Below are 18576 nucleotides of genomic sequence, written 5' to 3' on the forward strand. Positions count from 1 at the left end.
TCCAGAGGCCATAAACATTTCTTTTCTTCTTGATATCCCTCAAGATCTCTCTATTCAACCAAGCTGGCTTTCTCCCCTGCCGGCTTTTTTTCCGGACCACGGGGATGGCTTTCTCCTGAGCTGCTAGGACCACCCCTTTGAAGAGCTCCCAGCCCTCCTGGGCTCCCTTGCCCTTGAGTACTGTCTCCCATGAGACTTCACCAACCAGCCTGCTGAAGAGATCAAAGTCTGCCCTCTGGAAATTTAATGTTACCGTCTTGCTAACCACCCTCTTCACTTCACCTAGAACAGAAAATTTTATAATCTCATGGTCGCTTAGTCCTAGGCGTCCACCTACCGCCACATCCCCTACAAGGCCTTCTCTGTTCACCAACAGGAGGTCCAGGAGGGCACCTTCCCTGGTTGGTTCATTCACCAACTGTGCAAGGAAGTTATCTCCCACGCACTCCAGGAACCTCCTAGACTGCTTCCTTTCTGCTGTGTTGTACACCCAGCAGATATCAGGCAGATTGAAGTCTCCCACCAGAACGAGAGGCATCGATCTAGAGATTAACCCCAGCTGTTTATAGAAGAGCTCATCAGCTGCTTCTCCTTGGTTGGGTGGTCTGTAACAGACTCCCATCACAAAATCTACCTTCTGGTGGGCTCCTCTGATTTTGACCCACAGGCACTCAACCTCCTCATCTCCACAATCCATCTCAGTGATGTCCAAGTCCTCCCTTACAAAGAGGGCTACCCCACCTCCTCTCCTACCCTTCCTGTCCCGCCTGAAAAGCTTATACCCCACCATAGTCGTACTCCAGTTATATGAGTCGTCCCACCACGTTTCCGTGATGGCAACAACATCATAGGCCCCTTGCCCTACGACAGCTTCCAGCTCTTCCTTCTTATTTCCCATGCTGCGTGCATTGGTGTAAATGCACTTCAGCTGAGCTGCCGAGCCTTCAGCCCTCCTAGAGGGAACAGGGTTCGTTCCCAACTGCCTGGTAACTGGATCAGTTGACACCAGAGTGCCTGCATCTCCCTTAACACCCCGAGGTGTGTTCTCCCCCATGTGAGTGTGAGCAATTCTCTTCTTGCTCTTCCCAGAATTTTGTTTTTCAGTCATAATAGGAACAGATAAAATAATTTAATATCAACATTGATGACCCATCCAAAACCGTGTGCTAATTTTGTGTTAGTGCTGAACATATTGCTTGACAGCAGCAACTGACACCAGTTCTAGAGTGCTGAAAACACATCCTGGCACAAGAGTAACCTGACGAGAAACTAGGCCAGAATCCTGGAGGTCTTGCAAGTAGGAAAGATAAACATACTTGGAAGAAGACAAAAAAATGTAACTGTGGAGTAGAGAGTTTTGTTTGTTTTTCAGGTTTTCCAAGGCTGTGGGAATCCCAAAATTAGCACAAAAGCCTCAAGCATCGAGGACAAGAGAAGGCGAGGGAAAGTCGCGTTAGAAGCGAAATCCTCTGCACAAGCACTGGAAATGCTGGTGAGTTTCCTTCCAAAGCTCCCCGCCCACCAGCCTGCCAGGGCAGGTGTGCTGGGGCAGTGCCTCTCCCGAGCGCCCTGGGAGCCCAGCCAGCGCAGCCCTGGGTCCTGCGAGTCCAGTCAGACCACCTCACAGGCTGCTGAATTGCCTTTGCTCACGAATCTGAAGAAGATCAGATTGGTGAGTGCAGATCTGCTCTTGCCTGGGCACGGGGTCAGGGTCTAGGTTGCTGACAACCAATATCTCAGGGATTTGGCACCAAATTTATCTGAAAAAGCTCCTTGCCATTCAGCCTCAGACAGTCCAGCCTGGGTACTGGAGCCGGAGATCCTCCTCCATGGAGATTTTGGATTCTGTTGGCAGTGAGCTGCAGGATCTGCTGTGGTCCCACATTTCAGAGGCTCCTCACTCAGACATCTGCCTGTCCCACCCTGGTAGGGTCCTGCTGGCTCCCACCAAGGCTACTTCTCAGCATCGCACTTGTGGCCCAGAAAGATGATCTCAAGTTTAGTGTTATGGTTCCAGAGCAGTCTTTAGCATGTTACCTTCAGCCCTGAGTGCCTGGGTTGATGGTTGCTCTTTAGGGAAGGTTGGTGACACGTCCTGTCTGCATAAAAACAGACTTAGTGATGGTAAAACAAAAAACCAAAGGGGCAAAACCCTTGTTCTTTCCATGGCCCTGGGGTGCCTCAGAGCATTCCTGACCCTGAACATCCTCTTTGTTTACAGGTTTTAGATGCCAAAGGGAATCTGACCGCTCTCAAGACTTACTGGATCACCCTGCCCAGCAGCCTGTGCAGCAAAAAAGTAATGGCCAGCTCCATGACAGATGACAAGTGTTGGAATGGGATGACCAGGGGCAGGTACGGAGAGGGTCAAGGTGGCACTGTTCTGGGGTGAGGAGGGAGGATTGATAAAAGGCACTTGCACATCAACTCAGCCAGACCCACTTGTTCAGACTGAGTCAAAAGATCTGACCCCATCCACAGAAATGCTGCATTTCCTGAAAAATCTGGTACCTGGGAATGTCAAGCCTGTAGTCATTTTGCTGTGAGTTGGACTGAGTATTGAAATGTACTTGACATAAAATAACCGTGTTCTTTGGCACTAATGAAGCAACTTTGCAATTCCACGTGCACACAGGAGGCAGAAGGGCTGGATTTACTTCACTAACTCCAGAGCTGTTGCTGAGAATTGGATATGCATCTTTATCTGTACCTGCTCTAAAAATGCTGCTTCCTCATGAGAGGAGGCATCTGGGTAACATCAGACAGCTGCAGAAACACCTCCCATTCATGGCTCTGAGGAGAGCGGAGCAGCTGCTGGCCATACACCTTTCTCTGCTCCTCTCCACAGACCTGCTGGGCTGGTCTCTGCCAGCTCAGAGCTGGCGCCTTCAGTTCCAATGTATATCCCACCTCTGGCAGCAGTGCCACACACCTGCAGGAGCAGATGGGCCAGGTCACTGCCGGAGGGAGCAGCACAGCTCTGTTTGCTGGATTGCAACTCCCAGTTAACTGAAACTGCCCCAGGGGCCTGCCTGGCTGTACCAGGCTAGGGGGAGGTCAGTCATCCCAGGGGGTTCTTCTCTACAGGGTTTAACCAAGGCAGGGATCATATAATCACAGAATGTGAATGTCCTGATTTGGAAGGGGCCCACAAGGATCATTGAGTCCAGCACCTGTCCCTGCACAAGGCAAACCCAGCATTCACACCATGTGTCTGAAGGCATTGTCTAAATGCTCTGGAATATTGTCAGGCTCGGTGCTGTGACTGCTTCCCTGGGGAGCTGTTCCAGTGCTCCACCACCCTCTTAGTGAAGAACCTTCTCCTAATGCCCAACATAACCCTCCCCTGGTGCATCTTCCTCCCATTCCCTCCAGTTGTATCATTAGTCACCAAACAGACAACCTCAGCACCTGCTCCTCCTCATCCCCTTATGAGGAAGCAGTGAACTGCAATGACATCTCCCCTCAGTCTCCAGGCTGAACAGACCAAGTGACTTCAGCCACTCCTTGTACAACTTCTCTTCTAAACCCTTCACCAACTCTGTGCCCACCTCTGGACACTCACCAGTAGCTTTACATCTTTTTTAAACTGGGGCTCCCAAAAGTCACCCACTACTCAAGGTGGAGCCCCACCAGTGCAGAGCAGAGCAGAGCAGGACAGTCCCCTCCTTCACTCAGCTGACAATGCTGTGTTGGCTGCCCCCCCAGGACCCAGTTGGCCCTCTTGGCTGCCAGGGCACTACTGGGTCATGTTCAACTTGCCGTCAACCAGAACCCCTATATCCCTTTCTGCAGGGCTGCTCTCCAGCCTCTCACTCCCCAAGCTCTGTGGACACCCAGGGGTGCTGTGTCCCAGGTGCAAAATCCAGCACGTGCCCTTGTTAAACTCCATGTAGTCAGTGATTGCACAGCTCTCCAATCTGTCCAGATCCCTCTGCAGAGCCTCCCTGCCCTCAAAGTGTCAACAGCTCCCCCCAGTTTTATGTTGCCCACAAACTTGGTCAGTAAGCCTTCAAGTCCTGCATCCAGGTCATTTATGAAGATATTAAAGAGCACTGGCCCTGAGGTGGATCCCTGCAGAACCCCAGTAGTGACCGGTCACCAGCCCAATGTGACCTCATTTACAATGACCCTTTGAGTCCAGCCTGTCAGCCAATTGCCCACCCATTGCATTGTGTTGCTGGACATTTTATTCAGGAGGATGCTGTGAGAGACAGGATCAAAGACTTTACTGAAGTCCAGAAAGATGATATCTACTGGTTTCCCTTGGTCACCTAGGTGGGTAACCTTGTCATGGAAAGAAATGAAGTTTGTCAAGTAGGACCTTCCCCTTATAAACTCATGCTAGCTGGGATCAATGACTGTTATCTTTTAGCTGGTTTTCAGCAGCTCCCAGAATAATCTTCACCATAATCTTACCAGGCACTGAAGTGAGACTGACAGGCCTGGAGTTACCAGGGTCATCCCTGCTGCCCTTCTTGAAGACTGGGACAACACTTGCCAGCTTCCAGTCAACTAGTCCCTCTCCAGATTCCCAAGAGCATTGGAAAATCCTTGACAGAGGCCTCACTATGACGTCAGCCAGCTCTTTAAGGACCCTCAGATGAATCCCATCAGGGCCCATCGACTTATAGGGATCCAGCTGGAGCAGCAAATCCTGTACAAGTTCAGGGTTGGTGATTGGGAGTTTATTGTTTGTGCAGTCATGGTCCTCTAGCCCAGGGCCCTGGGGATGCCTAAGCCCATCATCAGTATGAAGACATAGGTAAAGAAAGCATTAAATGTCTCTGCTTTGCCTATATCCCTGTTCATGAGGAGTCCATACGCATCAGTTACTGGACCAACATTATTTCTGGCCTGACCTTTGCTATTAACATATTTTATAAAGCCCTTTCTACTGTCCCTCATGGTTCTGGTCAGCTTCAACTCTAATTGAGCTTTGGCCACAAGAATTTCTGTCCTACAGTGATGAACAGACCCACTGTATCCTCACATGTCACCTGTCCTTGTTTCCACTGATCATACACATTCCTTTTCTGCCACAGTTCAAGTAGGAGATCCCTGATCAGCCACACTGGCCTCTGCCTCGCCTGCTTGACTTCTGGCATTTCGCCTGGTCCTGTGTTCGTAGGAGGTGGTGCTTAAAAAATGATCAGCACCAACGGATCCCAGCACCTTCAAAATCTTTTTCCTGGGGGACCTTACTAAGCAGCTCCCTGAGCAACCTGACCTCTGCTTTCCTCATATCCACAGCTGAGGGCTTGCTTGATTTTCCTCCTATTACCATAGATGTTAAACTTGGCTGATTTGTGGATGCTCTGGCCAAGGCAGCCGCCGATCACCACTTCATCCACGAGACCCTCTCTGTTAACAAGCAACAAATCAAGAAAGACGCCTTTCCTGATTGATTCCCGCATCATCTATGCCATGAAGTTATCATCCAGAGAGTTTAGGAATCCTCTGAACCTGTTTGTCCCAGCTGTGTGGGACTCCCAGTTAATATCTGGTAAATTGAAGTCCTCCATGAGGACAAAGGCAGCCTCTCATATGGACAGAGGTTTTCTGTAGGGGGTATAGTGTCACTGTGGCTCCACAGGTACCAGCCTGAGAGTGAGTCCTGGGACAGCAATGCTGAAAGGCTGCCAGCCACCTCCTGCAAGCTGAAGTGGCTTTGGGGTGATACCCAAGCTCCGAGGGGTCTGGCCATGGCAGCATGGCTCAGCCATCCCTAGAGCTGGCTGCTTCTCAGCAAACACTGGCACATGGATGCTGTTTGACAAGCCAACACCAGTGACCGCAGCTTCTCTGGAGTTCAGGGAGGCTGGGTCATTGCTAGTGTCTGTAATGGGGAAAGATGAGCTTAGCTGGGGCAAGGTATTTAAACCTGTCACCTTCCTTCACAGTTACCTGCCTGAAGTGATGGGGGATGGCTTAGCTAATCAGATCAACAACCCAGAGGTGGAGGTGGACATCACCAAGCCAGATATGACCATTCGCCAGCAAATCATGCAGCTAAAAATCATGACAAACCGTCTGGGCAACGCTAACATTGGGAACGATGTGGATTTCCAAGACACAAGTGAGTTCAGTGGAGCCAGGGATGGCAACAGCAGGCAAGAGGAGCTGAGTGGGACCTGTGCAGACCCACAACTGGGCCCTAATGGTAGAGTGACCTGGCTTTGGTTCTAGCCTGCACACGGCCCGTTTGAGTGCAGCCAGCTTGCTGTGGGGTGGCTGAAGGCAGTGCTGCTCTCAGCGTCTTGCTGAAACATTGAGTGCTTTCTCCAGTCCGAGTCCAGCCCTGCTGACAGGGCTACTGCTCCCATCTGCTCCTGAGGTTTCCAGCTGAGGTTGATTGATGAGATCAGGTGTGGGCCTACATCCTATAGTGGGAGATGCAGACAGGAGGAGGTGGCCAGGCTGGTGGCTGAGCTGCTCTGGGGAAGGAAGGGATGTAGCCCTCTATAAGAAAAGCAGTTGAGGCTCACTCTGTGTTTATCTGTGCAGGTGACGACATGAGCGGCTCAGGAAGCGGTGACAGCTGTCCCGACGACGTCTGTGGCAAAAGACTTTCTAAGAGCCCCAGCACCAGACAGCCAGAAACACATGCTATTCCTAAGCAGTCTGGACACGGCATCAGTGGGGCCAGCAGCAGATCTTTGCCTTCTGCCTTCCTCCTCCTCCTGTCAGTGGCTTTCATCGCCGCGCAGCACCTGTCGCGGTAACTTGCTAGTACAGCCAGGAAAGAGACTGCGGCTGAGGGCTTCACTTTGCCAAAACCAACCAACTGACCAACGACAGGACACATTTAAATCACCTTGGGGAAAAAAAAAAAAAACCAAACAAGAAAAAAAAAGAGGGAGGAGAAAAAGGTTTCAGTTGTTTGCTACTTCTGGCAATGCTCGAGCTGGTTTCTTCTTTCTTGGTCTCTTCCCCAGTGCTGGGCCCTTCTTTCCGTACCTCATTGTTTTACTTTTGTTATTGCCACAAACTGGCTCTCAGGGCTGAAACAAGCCTTTGCAGAGAGGCCTGCAGGGGACCCCGGCCGGCCCCTCTGAGGGCAGCTCTGTTGCTGCCTCTAGTGGAATATGCAATTGCCCTGATCTCGTTACCCAGAGTGCTGCTTCCCACACAGCTGCCGAAAGCACGCCAGTGCCCAGAGCAACGCCGCTTCGTAACACAGAGACTGAGCTCATCAGCGCTGCTCAAGTGCTGCATTCAGGGGCTTTTGGGGGTTTTTCTCTATATTTCCTAGGCAGGCAGAGATGGCCCATCACTTCCAGGGTCATCTGCAGGGGTGTGAGCAGGTTTGGTGGGTTGAACTGAAACAGTTTGGCCGTTGGACTCAAAACCGTAGAACTCCCTTTTTCTTTGGAAACATCACAAGTGGGTTTCTTGACTAGAGCTCGTAGCCGACGACAATTGAAAATGTAGATCTCCTACATCTAAGTGAATGGGAATGAGTGTTAGGGGTTGGGGTTTGGGGTATTTTTTTCTTTGCATGCTAGTTGGAAAGCCATTTTTTTCCCCAAGTAATAATGGTCCAATTTCTACCTGCAGTGCAGTACCGCCGTAGGTAACAGAGAGATGAAAATATGCACAGCAGGATTCTCCGCCTGACAGACAGTTTTGCCGCCTCCTCCTCTGGCCCCAGCCATGGATGGGAATCCTTTTTTTTTTTTTTTTTGGTAATAAGAAAGACCAGGGACTTTGTACTTTGCATTGCACCTGGTCATGACAGGCGTGACCCCCAGGTAGCTGCCTTGGGGCAGAGAGGACCTGGGAGCAATCAGGACTACCCAGGAGACCGCCTCAAGGTAGCACCTACCAGGGGGAATGTGAGGATGGGATGCATTGTTTTTTGGGTTTTTTTTGGTGTTTATTCCCATTGCATTGTAAGTTCTTAAGCGAATTCCCGCTTTTCCTTTCCCATCTTCCCACACACCTTCCCTAACCACAGCAGGGACAGGGTGGGGCAGCAGGTCAGACACCCACCAACAAGTCCCTTTTGGCTCAGGAATGGGCCAGGCTTACCCTCTGCCACCCCATCCCACCACACACCAGCCTCTGGGTTGGGCGGGCAGCTGCCCTAACCCCAAAATGCTTGGTGGGATGGACTCGGTGCCAGATTTTGAGGCAGGGAGTGGTCAGTGAAAGACAGAAATACCCTCACGCAGTTGTAGGAGCGTCTGTGCCTGTAGGGATGTCGGCATCCAGATAGCTTCTGTACCTGACAGGTATGGCAAGCATCACCTGGAGAAGTAGATTTAGCAGATGTTATAGGTACAAGACAGAATGAACAATTGGGCCAAGAGCACACTCAGGGGTTGGGCTTCATATGGGGTTGGGTTTGAGTTTCAAATGTGTTTATACTGTGGGCAGAGGGAGGTCAGAAGTGTATATTTCTTCTGCTTTGCTGGACTGCACAGCATGTGTTTGAGCATTTCTCCTCTGTCCTGCCAGAGGAGATGCTCCTTCAGGCTGAGCAAACATTACGGGGGTGGGGGTTGGCTGTTTTCTAAGAAAGGGGCAGGGGAAACATTTTTAACATTAGCAGTTCATAGAATGTGCAGTTTAAGGGAAAATGAGAACACGAGCAAGGTAGTGCTAAAAGCTGGCACGGGCAGGGGTAGAAGGTGCTTGTCTGCCCTCCCTGGGGCAGGGCTTCCACCAGGCATGGTGAGGCAGCAGCAGCTCCTGCCCATCTTGTCCTGGGGTGGAGTAATGACACTAATCGTTCCTCAAATGAGGCAGAGATTTTAAGCCAACTTTGACCAGCTGCTCCGAGTCACAGTGACCGATGTCACCGGCGTGGTCTCAACTGCCTTGTACTCACCACCTTCGGATCTGACCTGGTAGGGTTTCAGAAATGAAAGCAAGGATGCTGACGTTGGCCAAAGGACAGATGCTACCGCTAGACCCATCAAAACCACAGAGTGGATAAATACAACTCACGGACTTATACAGATTTATTTACTCCTAGAAATACAGCAAGTTCCATATTTTACTTCTACTGCTCTAAAGAGTTGCTGTCTTTTTTTTTCTTTTTTTGGGTTTTTTTTTTTCCAGAATTGCCAATACAAATTTAGCCTTCAGTTATGGAAATCCCACTTCCAATCCTGCAGAAACATTACATCCAAAGCAAAGAAACCAAAAAAAAGCAAGCAGGAAAGAGAGGCATTAAAGCATTGAACCCTCTTCAAAAACTGGCTGGGTTGAATTGCAGTTCTCACAAGTGACTGCCGAGAGCAATGGTTTGTTTTGCAGAATGGGAGACTGAAAATCCTTGTTGTTGTGTTTCTGTGCAGTTATCATTTTGTGTCAGCCTGTTACCCCCAAAAGCCTCTTCTGGGCCCTGGAGGGGGAAACACCTTAAGTGGGAAGCCAAGAATTTACTGATTGTCCGGTTAATACTTTAACAATTTAATAGCCGAAATTATTAGTCTAGTTGATAGACTGAGTTGATAGATCTATGATAATGAAACCAAATAATCCAAATGAATAAGGCAAAGCCTCAATGACGCAGTAAAAACTGTTACACAGCAGAAACCCTTCTTGATCCCTTCCCCCCTCTTTGGCTGGGGTTGTGCTCTCACTCCAGTCCTTCAGTCCTGGAGCCAAACAGGGACTGGAACAGCATCGTAGCCTGCAGTGCCAAGGGCTCTTCCCCCTTTTTGCCAGGACATGCAGGATGTTGGTGTGGATGCTTCCTCGCTCCCTGATCCTGGGGCTGCCTGGGTTTATTTCATATACCTTTTCACATCATCTGCCTACGCTGCTGTTTTTTGTCGATTCTCTGTTGTTCTGTTCCCTTCATTGCCCCAAAGATGTTTCCCAACCTGCTGCACTTGGTCAGACCACCTTCCACTGAGGAGCCAGAACAGCCACGTTCCCCAGGGTATTGACTCGGTATTGCTCTAAACTGATGCAAACCTAAAGCAAAATATAGTTACCAAACACCTAGACAGCTGCTGGCATGGCTTAACAAGCTGAAGTCAGCCCAGGCCCAGACAAGCCCCAAGCCTGCATTTCGGCTGGTGCAGAGCCTGAGGCCTCTTCAGTGCTTATAAATAACGTTTCCTGCTTAAAATGCCATTGTGTTTTGGCTGCTCAAAACCATTGTGACAAACCTCCCCAGCCCTGTGGCAGGCTGAGGGCAGCAGCCACAGGGGGGCTGGCAGCTGGCGTGGGGTGGTGGCATGAATGGGGAGCTCTGGGGAGTGGCAATGGCTGGGGAGGAACATGTGCTTTGATGTTACCAAAATGGTGATCCACGGTGTTTTGGTTTGAAAAGGCCTCGTACTTCACAGGGATGCAGGGGGTGGGTGGTGGTCTAGGAAAAAATAGTAACAAGGACCCCTGTTCCAGGAAAGGGGACAACCAGAAAGGATGGATTTCCAAGTCTCTGTCTTTCAGCTTGCTCTTCTGTGCCATAATGTGTGTGTTTAAACTAAGGGCAAGGGTCTCAAAGGCTTTGAGAGCGCAGCTACTTCTCATTTACAAATGACAAACTGCCTGTTGTTTTCTGGTGGGCTTGGTAGGGGCTAAGGTATAGCAGAATACCTGAAGCCCACCTTTGCTTTAAACAGATGCATTTCTATCTGCAGGAGTAAGAATTATTTCACTTATTGGCATAGCTGGACAGTTATCTATTTCTTTCTGTTACCAAGGTACTTGTAACTCTCTTGCACTGTTTATCTAAAGTTGAAATATGTTCTTTGAATCCTTGTATAAATAAAAAGGCTGGAGACTTAAATCTGTATTTACAGGGCAGTTTTATTTCTTCTACATTTAAGCTGAAGTTTTCTTTCTATTTCCTTGTTAAGGCGTAGATAAAGGCCATGTCCAGAACCCCAAGGAACAAAAGCTTGCTTTCGGCCACAGGGTTTGTGGCCTGGTGCCAGCGTTGACCATAGTGGCTTGCCTATGTTCAACCTTATGGAATCCAAAGGAACAGCTGCAAGGGTGGTACGGATGTGCTCTATGTGGAAACAAGGTGGACCAGACATTGGTCATCAAAGCAAGTAGGCCAAACATTCTCGTTCTCATAGAGTTGCACAAAAAGTCGTGGCATAACAGTGCAAGGAATCAGAAATACCCTTGATATGTGTTGTTAATGTCTTGTGCTAATTATTTACCATGGCCTTGCACTAGTGCAGCTGTTCATAAGGTTAACAGCTGGGCTGTCACAGTGCCAGGGATGTTCGATTTCGAGCACGTACCTGAGCCTGAACTGTTGCAGCAGAAAGGTTTGTGCTCACCTCTGTACTATCCACTTCCAGAAGGGGGTGAATGCAGGGATCAAGGTAACACGTGGGAAGCTGCTCAGGAAGTGTCTGAGAGACCTGATAACTGCAGACTACTAAAAGTGTATATGCCTGCCTGAAAGCAAATACCACTTAAATTTTATAAACTGAGTGATGCCCTTGAGTGAGTAGGTATTTCTTTAGTTTCACGTCCTGCAGTTACAGCTGTTCAGGCACCACATGCACAGATTTGTGTAAATAAACAAGACAATTGTAGAAACATTGGTCTTCTCCCAGGGGAAGCGTGCAGACCAGCCACTTCCTTTGCTTCCTCTGTGTCTAATCATGATCTTAAAAAATGGCCACTTACAGCCGTTTGCAAACAAACATTTCTGTTGGTTTGTAAAGCGGTGAACACTGTATATTTGCAAATTCACTGCTAAGAAACTGTGGAAGGAGTAGTGGCTCAGCTCCTGCTCCCTTGCAGCCACGCAGAGCTCTGCTTCCCAGAGAAGGGCGGGCTTTGGCGATCCTAATAGCAGCTCTTTACCTGTAAGAAGCTCACGAAGAAGATGACACCAAGCTCTTTACAGCAGTGCATGGCAAGAGGACGAGAGACACCTGCATAACCGGGGCTGTTTGCACAAGGTGTTTGCCTCAACGGCAGTGGCATCAGGGCTAGAAACCCCCCAGCAAAATCTGGAGTCTGGCATCAGACCTTTCTTAGCTAGGGAATGTGACCATTACCCTGCAATTCAAGCATCTTGCCAGAAGGTGGCATTTGCGCTTTGCTTATAATTACTTTCCATATTAACGATAAGGGCAGGCTGGTGGGATGGGACAACCTCTCGGGCATGACCGACCACCCTCAAGCGGGCTGCAGGCAGGTAACCAGCAAACATCCATGGCCTGTGGTGATGCAGCGCAGGGGCAGAAGCAATGACAACCACTGGCGTTGAGACAACAGAAGCACTGCTGTGGGTGGGTGACACCCAGGGGTCTCCTGGAACAGTGCTGAGGTGAGCTGCAGGAACGGGTAGCAGGAACAGGTAGGCCAGTCCCACCTCAGTAAATCAGGTCTGGCAAATCCCAGAGCAAGCTGCTGGGCTGCTGCAGTCCTTACGGATCAGTGGGGAGTTCATGGCACATCACGAGTGATACCACACAAAATAAAGATCACCATTTTGGTAACAAGAAGCTGTGATGAGAGAACTCAGCACAGTGGACACTTCTTGCTGCTATTCTTTTAATAGGATAATCCCTCTAAAAAGGTTTTGTATCACAATAAAGCCAAGTATGACACATAGAAGCAATCAGCAGGCACTCAGCAAGGAAAACAAGTTGGTAAAGTAAATTTTTCCATCGGTGAGACATGATACCTCACAGTGAAAATAGCTGAGGAAATGATATGGATCCTTTTGAATCACTCACACAGGAGGGAGAGGGGCTGCAGAAAGCAGTCAGCTCATCCTTAGAATCATAGAATCACTGGGTTGGAAAAGACCTTTGAGATCATCAAGTCCACAAGTACCTGTCCACTACTAAACGATATCCCTGAGCACTTCATCTATCTGTCTTTAGACACCTCCAAGGATGGTGGCTCCACCACCTCCCTGGGCAGCCTCCACCAGTGCCCGATAACCCTTTTGATGAAGAAGTTTTTCCTAATGTCCAATGTGAACCTGCCCTGGTGCAACTTGAGGCCATTCCTTCTTGTCCTATCACCTGTCACTTGGGAGAACAGAACAGCACCCACCTCTCTACAACCTCCTTTCAGGCAGTTGTAAGCAGCGATAAGGTCTTCCCTCAGCCTCCTTTTCTCCAGACTCAACAACCCTACATCTCTGAGTCACTCCTCACAGCCCCTGTTCTCCATCTCCTTCACCAGCTTCATTGTTCTTCTCCAGTCACATTCCAGGAGCTCAGTGTCCCAAAACGGAACCCAGGATTCAAGATGCAGCCTCACCAGTGCCAAGTACAAGGGCAGAACCCTTGGCTCAGTGCCCTTTGGGAACTGCAGCCTCTCAGCCCTGGCTGGGCACATACCAGCACCCAGCAACCACCCAGGACAGGCATCCAGGACAAGGGAGGGGGCACTGGACAGGGCAGGGGGCAGAAGGGCAGGGAGCCAGAGCTGGTGAGGTAAAAGGGAGGAAGAGGATCCCTTGCCCACCAAAACCTCTGGGCACAGCCCGCCTGAGCAGCAGCCACGAAGGCAGCACCCAGGCCCCCATCCCCAGGGGCTCAGACATGGGGAGAGTTACTGTGAAAGGCTGCACTGAACATCTCACCCTACAGTTCCAATGAGGGGACCAGCTGAAAACCCTTTATCGTAAGGCACTGCAATTGAACTGTGCAACCCGAGGCAATCGCTGCCTAAACAACTTGCACCTTCCTTCACTTGCCGCTTACAGGTGCCATTTTCCCAGCAATTTCCATGAGGCAGGTAATGAGCTGAAGTTGTCCCTTAGAAAAGCTGGGCTGCTATAGAAAGGCTGCTTGCAGAAAGGTGACCGTGATCAGGGAGGAAAGGCTTGGGAGGGTACTAGTGATGCTCAGCTGGAGGGCTGGTCCCACAGCAGTCCGCTGGGTCTGTCCCGCCCAGGCAGGAGCGAGATCCCAGCGTTGGATCTGAGATTTGGGGTGGGGAACAGGCCGGGGGGACACACGGAGCATCTGCCCCTGCAGATGGGGGCCAGGATGGGGAGGCTGGACACTGGCCCACAAGAGCCTCTGGGGAAGAGCTGAGCATGCCATTCCCACCCCTTTCCCAGCAGGAGGGGGGCAAGGATGGAATTCTGGGAGGTGGGCCCATGATGCCAACTGCTATGCCCAAGATAAGACTGTCCACAGCCTTTGTGGGAGTAAGATTGTAACCCACCATCGCTGTGTTGCAGTGCCAAGGCTCCCTACACAGCTGAGCATTACAACGAGCAGACTTGTTGCTGCACTGATCTCCAGGACGTCTCCAGTTCAGGCTGGAGGCAGTCATGACCCTCCATCTGCCACCACAGCAACGGACAGGGTGAGCTGAAGGTCTGGGTGTTTGAGGGCACAGAGCGTGACCTGGCCTCAGCTTACTTCACAGCTAGAACTGTCTGGGACACAGTGGCTGCTGATGTCCAACAGCTGCTCCTGCTGCATAAGGTGGGCTTGCACCTTCTGTGCCTTGGGGGGCTCAGGAGTCACTCCTGGATCAGGAACTGCCATAACTCTTTCCCTCCCTGGGAAACAAGAACCTCATCCCATGTGGAGGGAGGAATAAGCCTTGTGCATGCATAGTCCCTACGCCAGTGGCTGGAAACACATCGTATGCCCTAGGGCTGAGGATGATGCTTCTGCCCTGGCTCTAGCATGGCTTTTATGGAGAGAGCGAGGACTTGGCAGCTCCTTTCCAAAGCTCTGGCAAGGCAGCTTTGGTGCTTTCCCTCCAGCCAGTCCTCACACCCCTGCTTCTCTCTTCTCTGCTTGTAGGGTATCTGAACTCCTACTCTCAGGTCCTTCAATTCTGTACCTGCACAAGTCAAGGTTGGGGGCAGTGACTTGACTGTGCAGAGACCTGTCTTCCCGTCAGCCAGGAATGTCACTAACATCCCCCGCCCAGCAGACAACAAGGCAGACAAGCCAGGTAGGAACTCCAGGTAAAACCTCATTGCCCTGTGGGGGCTGCAGGCTCCTCACTGCATGAAGGCAACATTTCTTGTCACACCCTCGGATTGAAGAGTAACTCATGCTTCCCAAAGGCAAACTGATGGTGCCATAGCCAGCTCGGAGGGAGACAAGGCCCTGGGACCTTCTCCACTGCTGGCTCTAGCCACAGCTCAGAGCCATGTCCCCTGTGGTGACACATCACCCAAAAGCCTTGGGGGTGCTGGCAGTCAATCGCAGCCCGATGGGCAGCTGCAAGAATGGGCTTCCCTTCACGGCCTGTTCTCCTGAGCTTTCTCCTTACCAGCTCCAGGGACCTAGACTGAATCTTGCTGTCTTGGCTGGCAGAGCCTTTCCCCAGCCAGATGCCCTGAGCCCGGGTCAAAGGAAGCGGCAAGGCAGAGGAACGAGCCCGTGGGCAGATGAGGTGTGTGATGAACAGCGGAAGAGGACGTCATGCTCTTGTGCTGACATGAGGGAGCAATTTCCCTTGGCCTCAGAGCCAGCATCTCTCTGGCTGTTAGTGACGCAGGTGATGGCAGGGCATTGTCTTCTTCCTCCATGATGGAATGAAAGCTCATCCTTGTTCCTCACTGATGATTCCTTGCTGTCTGGCATTGCATTTCACACCAATCCTGTTAGCCCACACTCTGCTGCTGTTATCAACTTCATGCCAGCAGCAAATGTTGGTCGCCAACTACTTTTTTGCATCATGACCAGAAAGAAACGTGTTCCAGAAGCTCAGTCCACCAGGACACAGCTGGTGCCCAGGTCCAGCCCTATGGCACCCACCCAGCACCAGCTGATGTGGCATTGCCCTATCCAGGCCCTTGACCTTATCCCCACCCATCCTTCCCAGCACAAACCTGTGTCCACACACTCACATGTAAGCTACTCTGCCCTGGCACCACACCAGCGATTTTACTGAAGTCCAGACAGATTAGCGCTACCATATCTAACTCACCTAGTAAATCATTTTCTGGGTACTCAAAACCACTTTTGTTGTAGGAGATGGGCAACTGGTGGAGCTGGCAGTGGGCTGGAGGCGACCCGATCAATATTGCGTCAGAGCTGAGCCCAGAGCAGCCTTCTTGTGAGGAATACAGGGGTTTAGCTGCTTGTAAGAAGCTGCTATGGGGACAGGGACTGTACAAATTCAATTGTTTTACAAATGATCTGTGGCTTCAGCAAGCTGCTTTTAGCTGTTTGAACACAGCTCTCAAGATCCTGCAGGCACTAGGACCCGCATGAAGCCTTTACGCTGAAGACTGCACATAGAGGATAAATATAGCACAGACGGCTGTCTGCAAGGCAGCACAGCCTGTACGCGGGGCTGGGGGGAGCAACCTGCACCCCAATCCCCCAGCAGCCCTCCCACTGTGGCTCAGAGGCAATGGGGGAGCTCTGCACAGGGGCAGCGGGGCCTCGACCGCCAATGCTTCAGCTCTTCAAGGTCACAACGTCACTTCTTATCAGTAACGTCAGGGCCGCCTGCGACGAGGACCTGCTCGTACGAGAGGGAGTCACCTTCTGCATTAATGTCACCAGGCAGCAGCCATTCCCTGGCCTCCAGCATGTCCAGGGTATACGCATCCCCGTGTTTGATGATCCGGCTGAAGACCTGTATCGGTATTTTGATCAATGCAGCGATGCTATTGAAGAGGCTGTGAAGAGTGGTGGGAAGTGCCTGGTTTACTGTAAGAATGGCCGCAGCAGATCAGCCGCAATCTGCACTGCTTATCTGATGAGGCATAGAAAGCTCCCACTCAAGGATGCCTTTGAGGTACAGTACTTACACCCAGATTTATACTCAGACATCTTTTGGGTAAGAAATGCAATGCTTATCATGAGTACTGGTGATTTCTCAGAGAATTATTTCGGTGCTCTCCCCTGCTCATTAGCAGTTACATAGATTGTCAACGTTTGAATTAAAATCCCACTGTAAATTTTTCCACCACTCAGCTTGGACAAAGAAGATTTCAATGTGATGTTTCTGGGACAAAGATAAGTACAAATGCAAACTGGCTTTAAGCCCTGGTAGCAAATACGCAAAGATGGTTGTTTTGTGACCAGTGTCCGTATTGTTTATGTTGTCTGCATAAGTGAAGAGACATAAAGCAAATGACTGAAATGGCTGCGTGTGCAGAAGCTGTTTTGCAGGATTTGCTGTTATCAATGGTGTGACAGCTCAGCACAGCAAGGAAACATCATCTGTTGGGCCTGCAAAATAGCTAGGGGCAAGGAATAGCATCTCAGTGTTAGCAGGAAGCCTGCCCAATACATACAGCTCACGCACTTCAGTCGGTGAGCCTTCACCTGGCTGCCTGGTACATAGAATCATAGAATCATAGAATAACCAGGTTGGAAGAGACCCACTGGATCATCGAGTCTAACCATTCCTATCAAACACTAAATCATGCCCTTAGCACCCCGTCCACCCGTGCCTTAAACACATCATGAACCTCTCTCATTTCGACAACTGTTTTGCTCAGTACAAGACAGAGGCATGCAGATACCTGGCCAAGTTTCACACTGTCTTAACCCTGTGTCACTACATTTTGTGAGATGCATTCATATTCCCAGCAAATTCAACAGCTCTGTTTCTTCTCACCCATGAATCCATTCTGTAATGGGGACCAGACATCCAGAGGGCTTAGGAAGCACAGAGTGAGTTCAGCTCACCAAAATACCTGTGTTATTCCACAGCCAAATCTAAACCAAAGTAAAATTCTCAGAAGTCTAAGAGGACAAAATCCATTTGCCTGACACCTGCCCTTGCTTCTGCAATGTCTCTCCTTTTTCCTAGACTGTGAAGAGTGCCAGACCAGTAGCAGAACCCAATGCAGGATTTTGGTCTCAGCTGCAGAGATATGAAGAAGATTTGCAGATACCAAAGCAGTCTGATCAATCTGCTGAGCAAAGGACTTAAAAGTAGAGAGTGAAGTGGCTCGCTACAGATTTTAAAATACTGATTACTTGATATGCCAGCTCTACATAAAACATCTCACTCCCCACACCGAGTCGATGACTCATTAAATTCATTTACTGTTGAAGGTGCATGGGAAGGGGGCAGGTAAGCAGGGGAAAAATGGCAGAAATAGAAAATGGTTGGAAGGACTGTAATCAAACCATGGTGTCTTCAGCAATTTTTTTTCCCTGAATGACAATGAATATGACAACGATGTATTGAGTGAATGAGTTACTACATAAGGATTTTACTCTTGGTGTTTAACTAAACTTCCCAGTGATGTCACTAGAAGACCAAGGAAGCTCTGAATTTCTATCTGACCTAATGGATCATAATTCCTGTTCATGAGCTGACACAACCTTTGGTGGGAAACCAGCACTGGAACTGCTTAGTCTCTGCTCGAGTTCTGTGTTTTCCTTACGTTCAACTAGACCAAAATAGCATCACAGAGTTACCTAAAAACCCAGAGGACAGAATAAACACATGATGGTAAGGAGTTCAGCTGCCACCATGCACGTTAAGTGCCTTTTCAGCTTTTGAAATTATTCTCCAAAATACCAAAGGAATTAATCTTAAAACAACAGTCGATAGTAGAAGCAAGAAGATGACACTGGCAATCTAACAGTAATCCTAACTCTTTTAGCTTTACTCGCTAAGCCTAGCAAGATCTACCAGTGCCCATTTCATGCCTTTATGTGTCAGTTTGTCAGCTGT

General features: G+C 49.9%; 2 protein-coding genes across 2 annotated transcripts in view; both read left to right on the forward strand.

Annotated features, from left to right (window-relative positions):
* Positions 1-7738, forward strand: part of GPC1 (glypican 1) — a 246312-nt gene extending 238574 nt beyond the window's left edge. Inside the window, exons 6-9 of the mRNA XM_069864878.1 lie at positions 1373-1492; positions 2222-2355; positions 5904-6079; positions 6508-7738. Coding sequence (XP_069720979.1) covers positions 1373-1492; positions 2222-2355; positions 5904-6079; positions 6508-6725 — 648 coding nt within the window. The 3' untranslated portion in view covers positions 6726-7738. The remainder of the gene's footprint in view (positions 1-1372; positions 1493-2221; positions 2356-5903; positions 6080-6507) is intronic.
* Positions 7739-15737: 7999 nt separating this feature from the next.
* Positions 15738-17829, forward strand: DUSP28 (dual specificity phosphatase 28). The gene is made up of 2 exons (XM_069864883.1): positions 15738-16677; positions 17701-17829. The coding sequence occupies exons 1-2, from the start codon at positions 16288-16290 to the stop codon at positions 17821-17823; spliced, it is 513 nt and encodes a 170-aa protein (XP_069720984.1). The 5' UTR covers positions 15738-16287; the 3' UTR covers positions 17824-17829.
* The last annotated feature ends 747 nt before the right edge of the window (positions 17830-18576 follow it).

This window comes from Phaenicophaeus curvirostris, chromosome 10 (genome assembly GCF_032191515.1).
Source record: "Phaenicophaeus curvirostris isolate KB17595 chromosome 10, BPBGC_Pcur_1.0, whole genome shotgun sequence".
NCBI classification, from domain to species: domain Eukaryota; kingdom Metazoa; phylum Chordata; class Aves; order Cuculiformes; family Cuculidae; genus Phaenicophaeus; species Phaenicophaeus curvirostris.

Coding starts and splice junctions, on each gene's coding strand:
- DUSP28 (XM_069864883.1), top strand. CDS start 16,288: ATGGGGGAGCTCTGCACAGGGGCAGCGGGGCCTCGACCGCCAATGCTT. Junction 16,678..17,700: donor CACTCAAGGATGCCTTTGAG/GTACAGTACTTA, acceptor CCTTTTTCCTAG/ACTGTGAAGAGTGCCAGACC.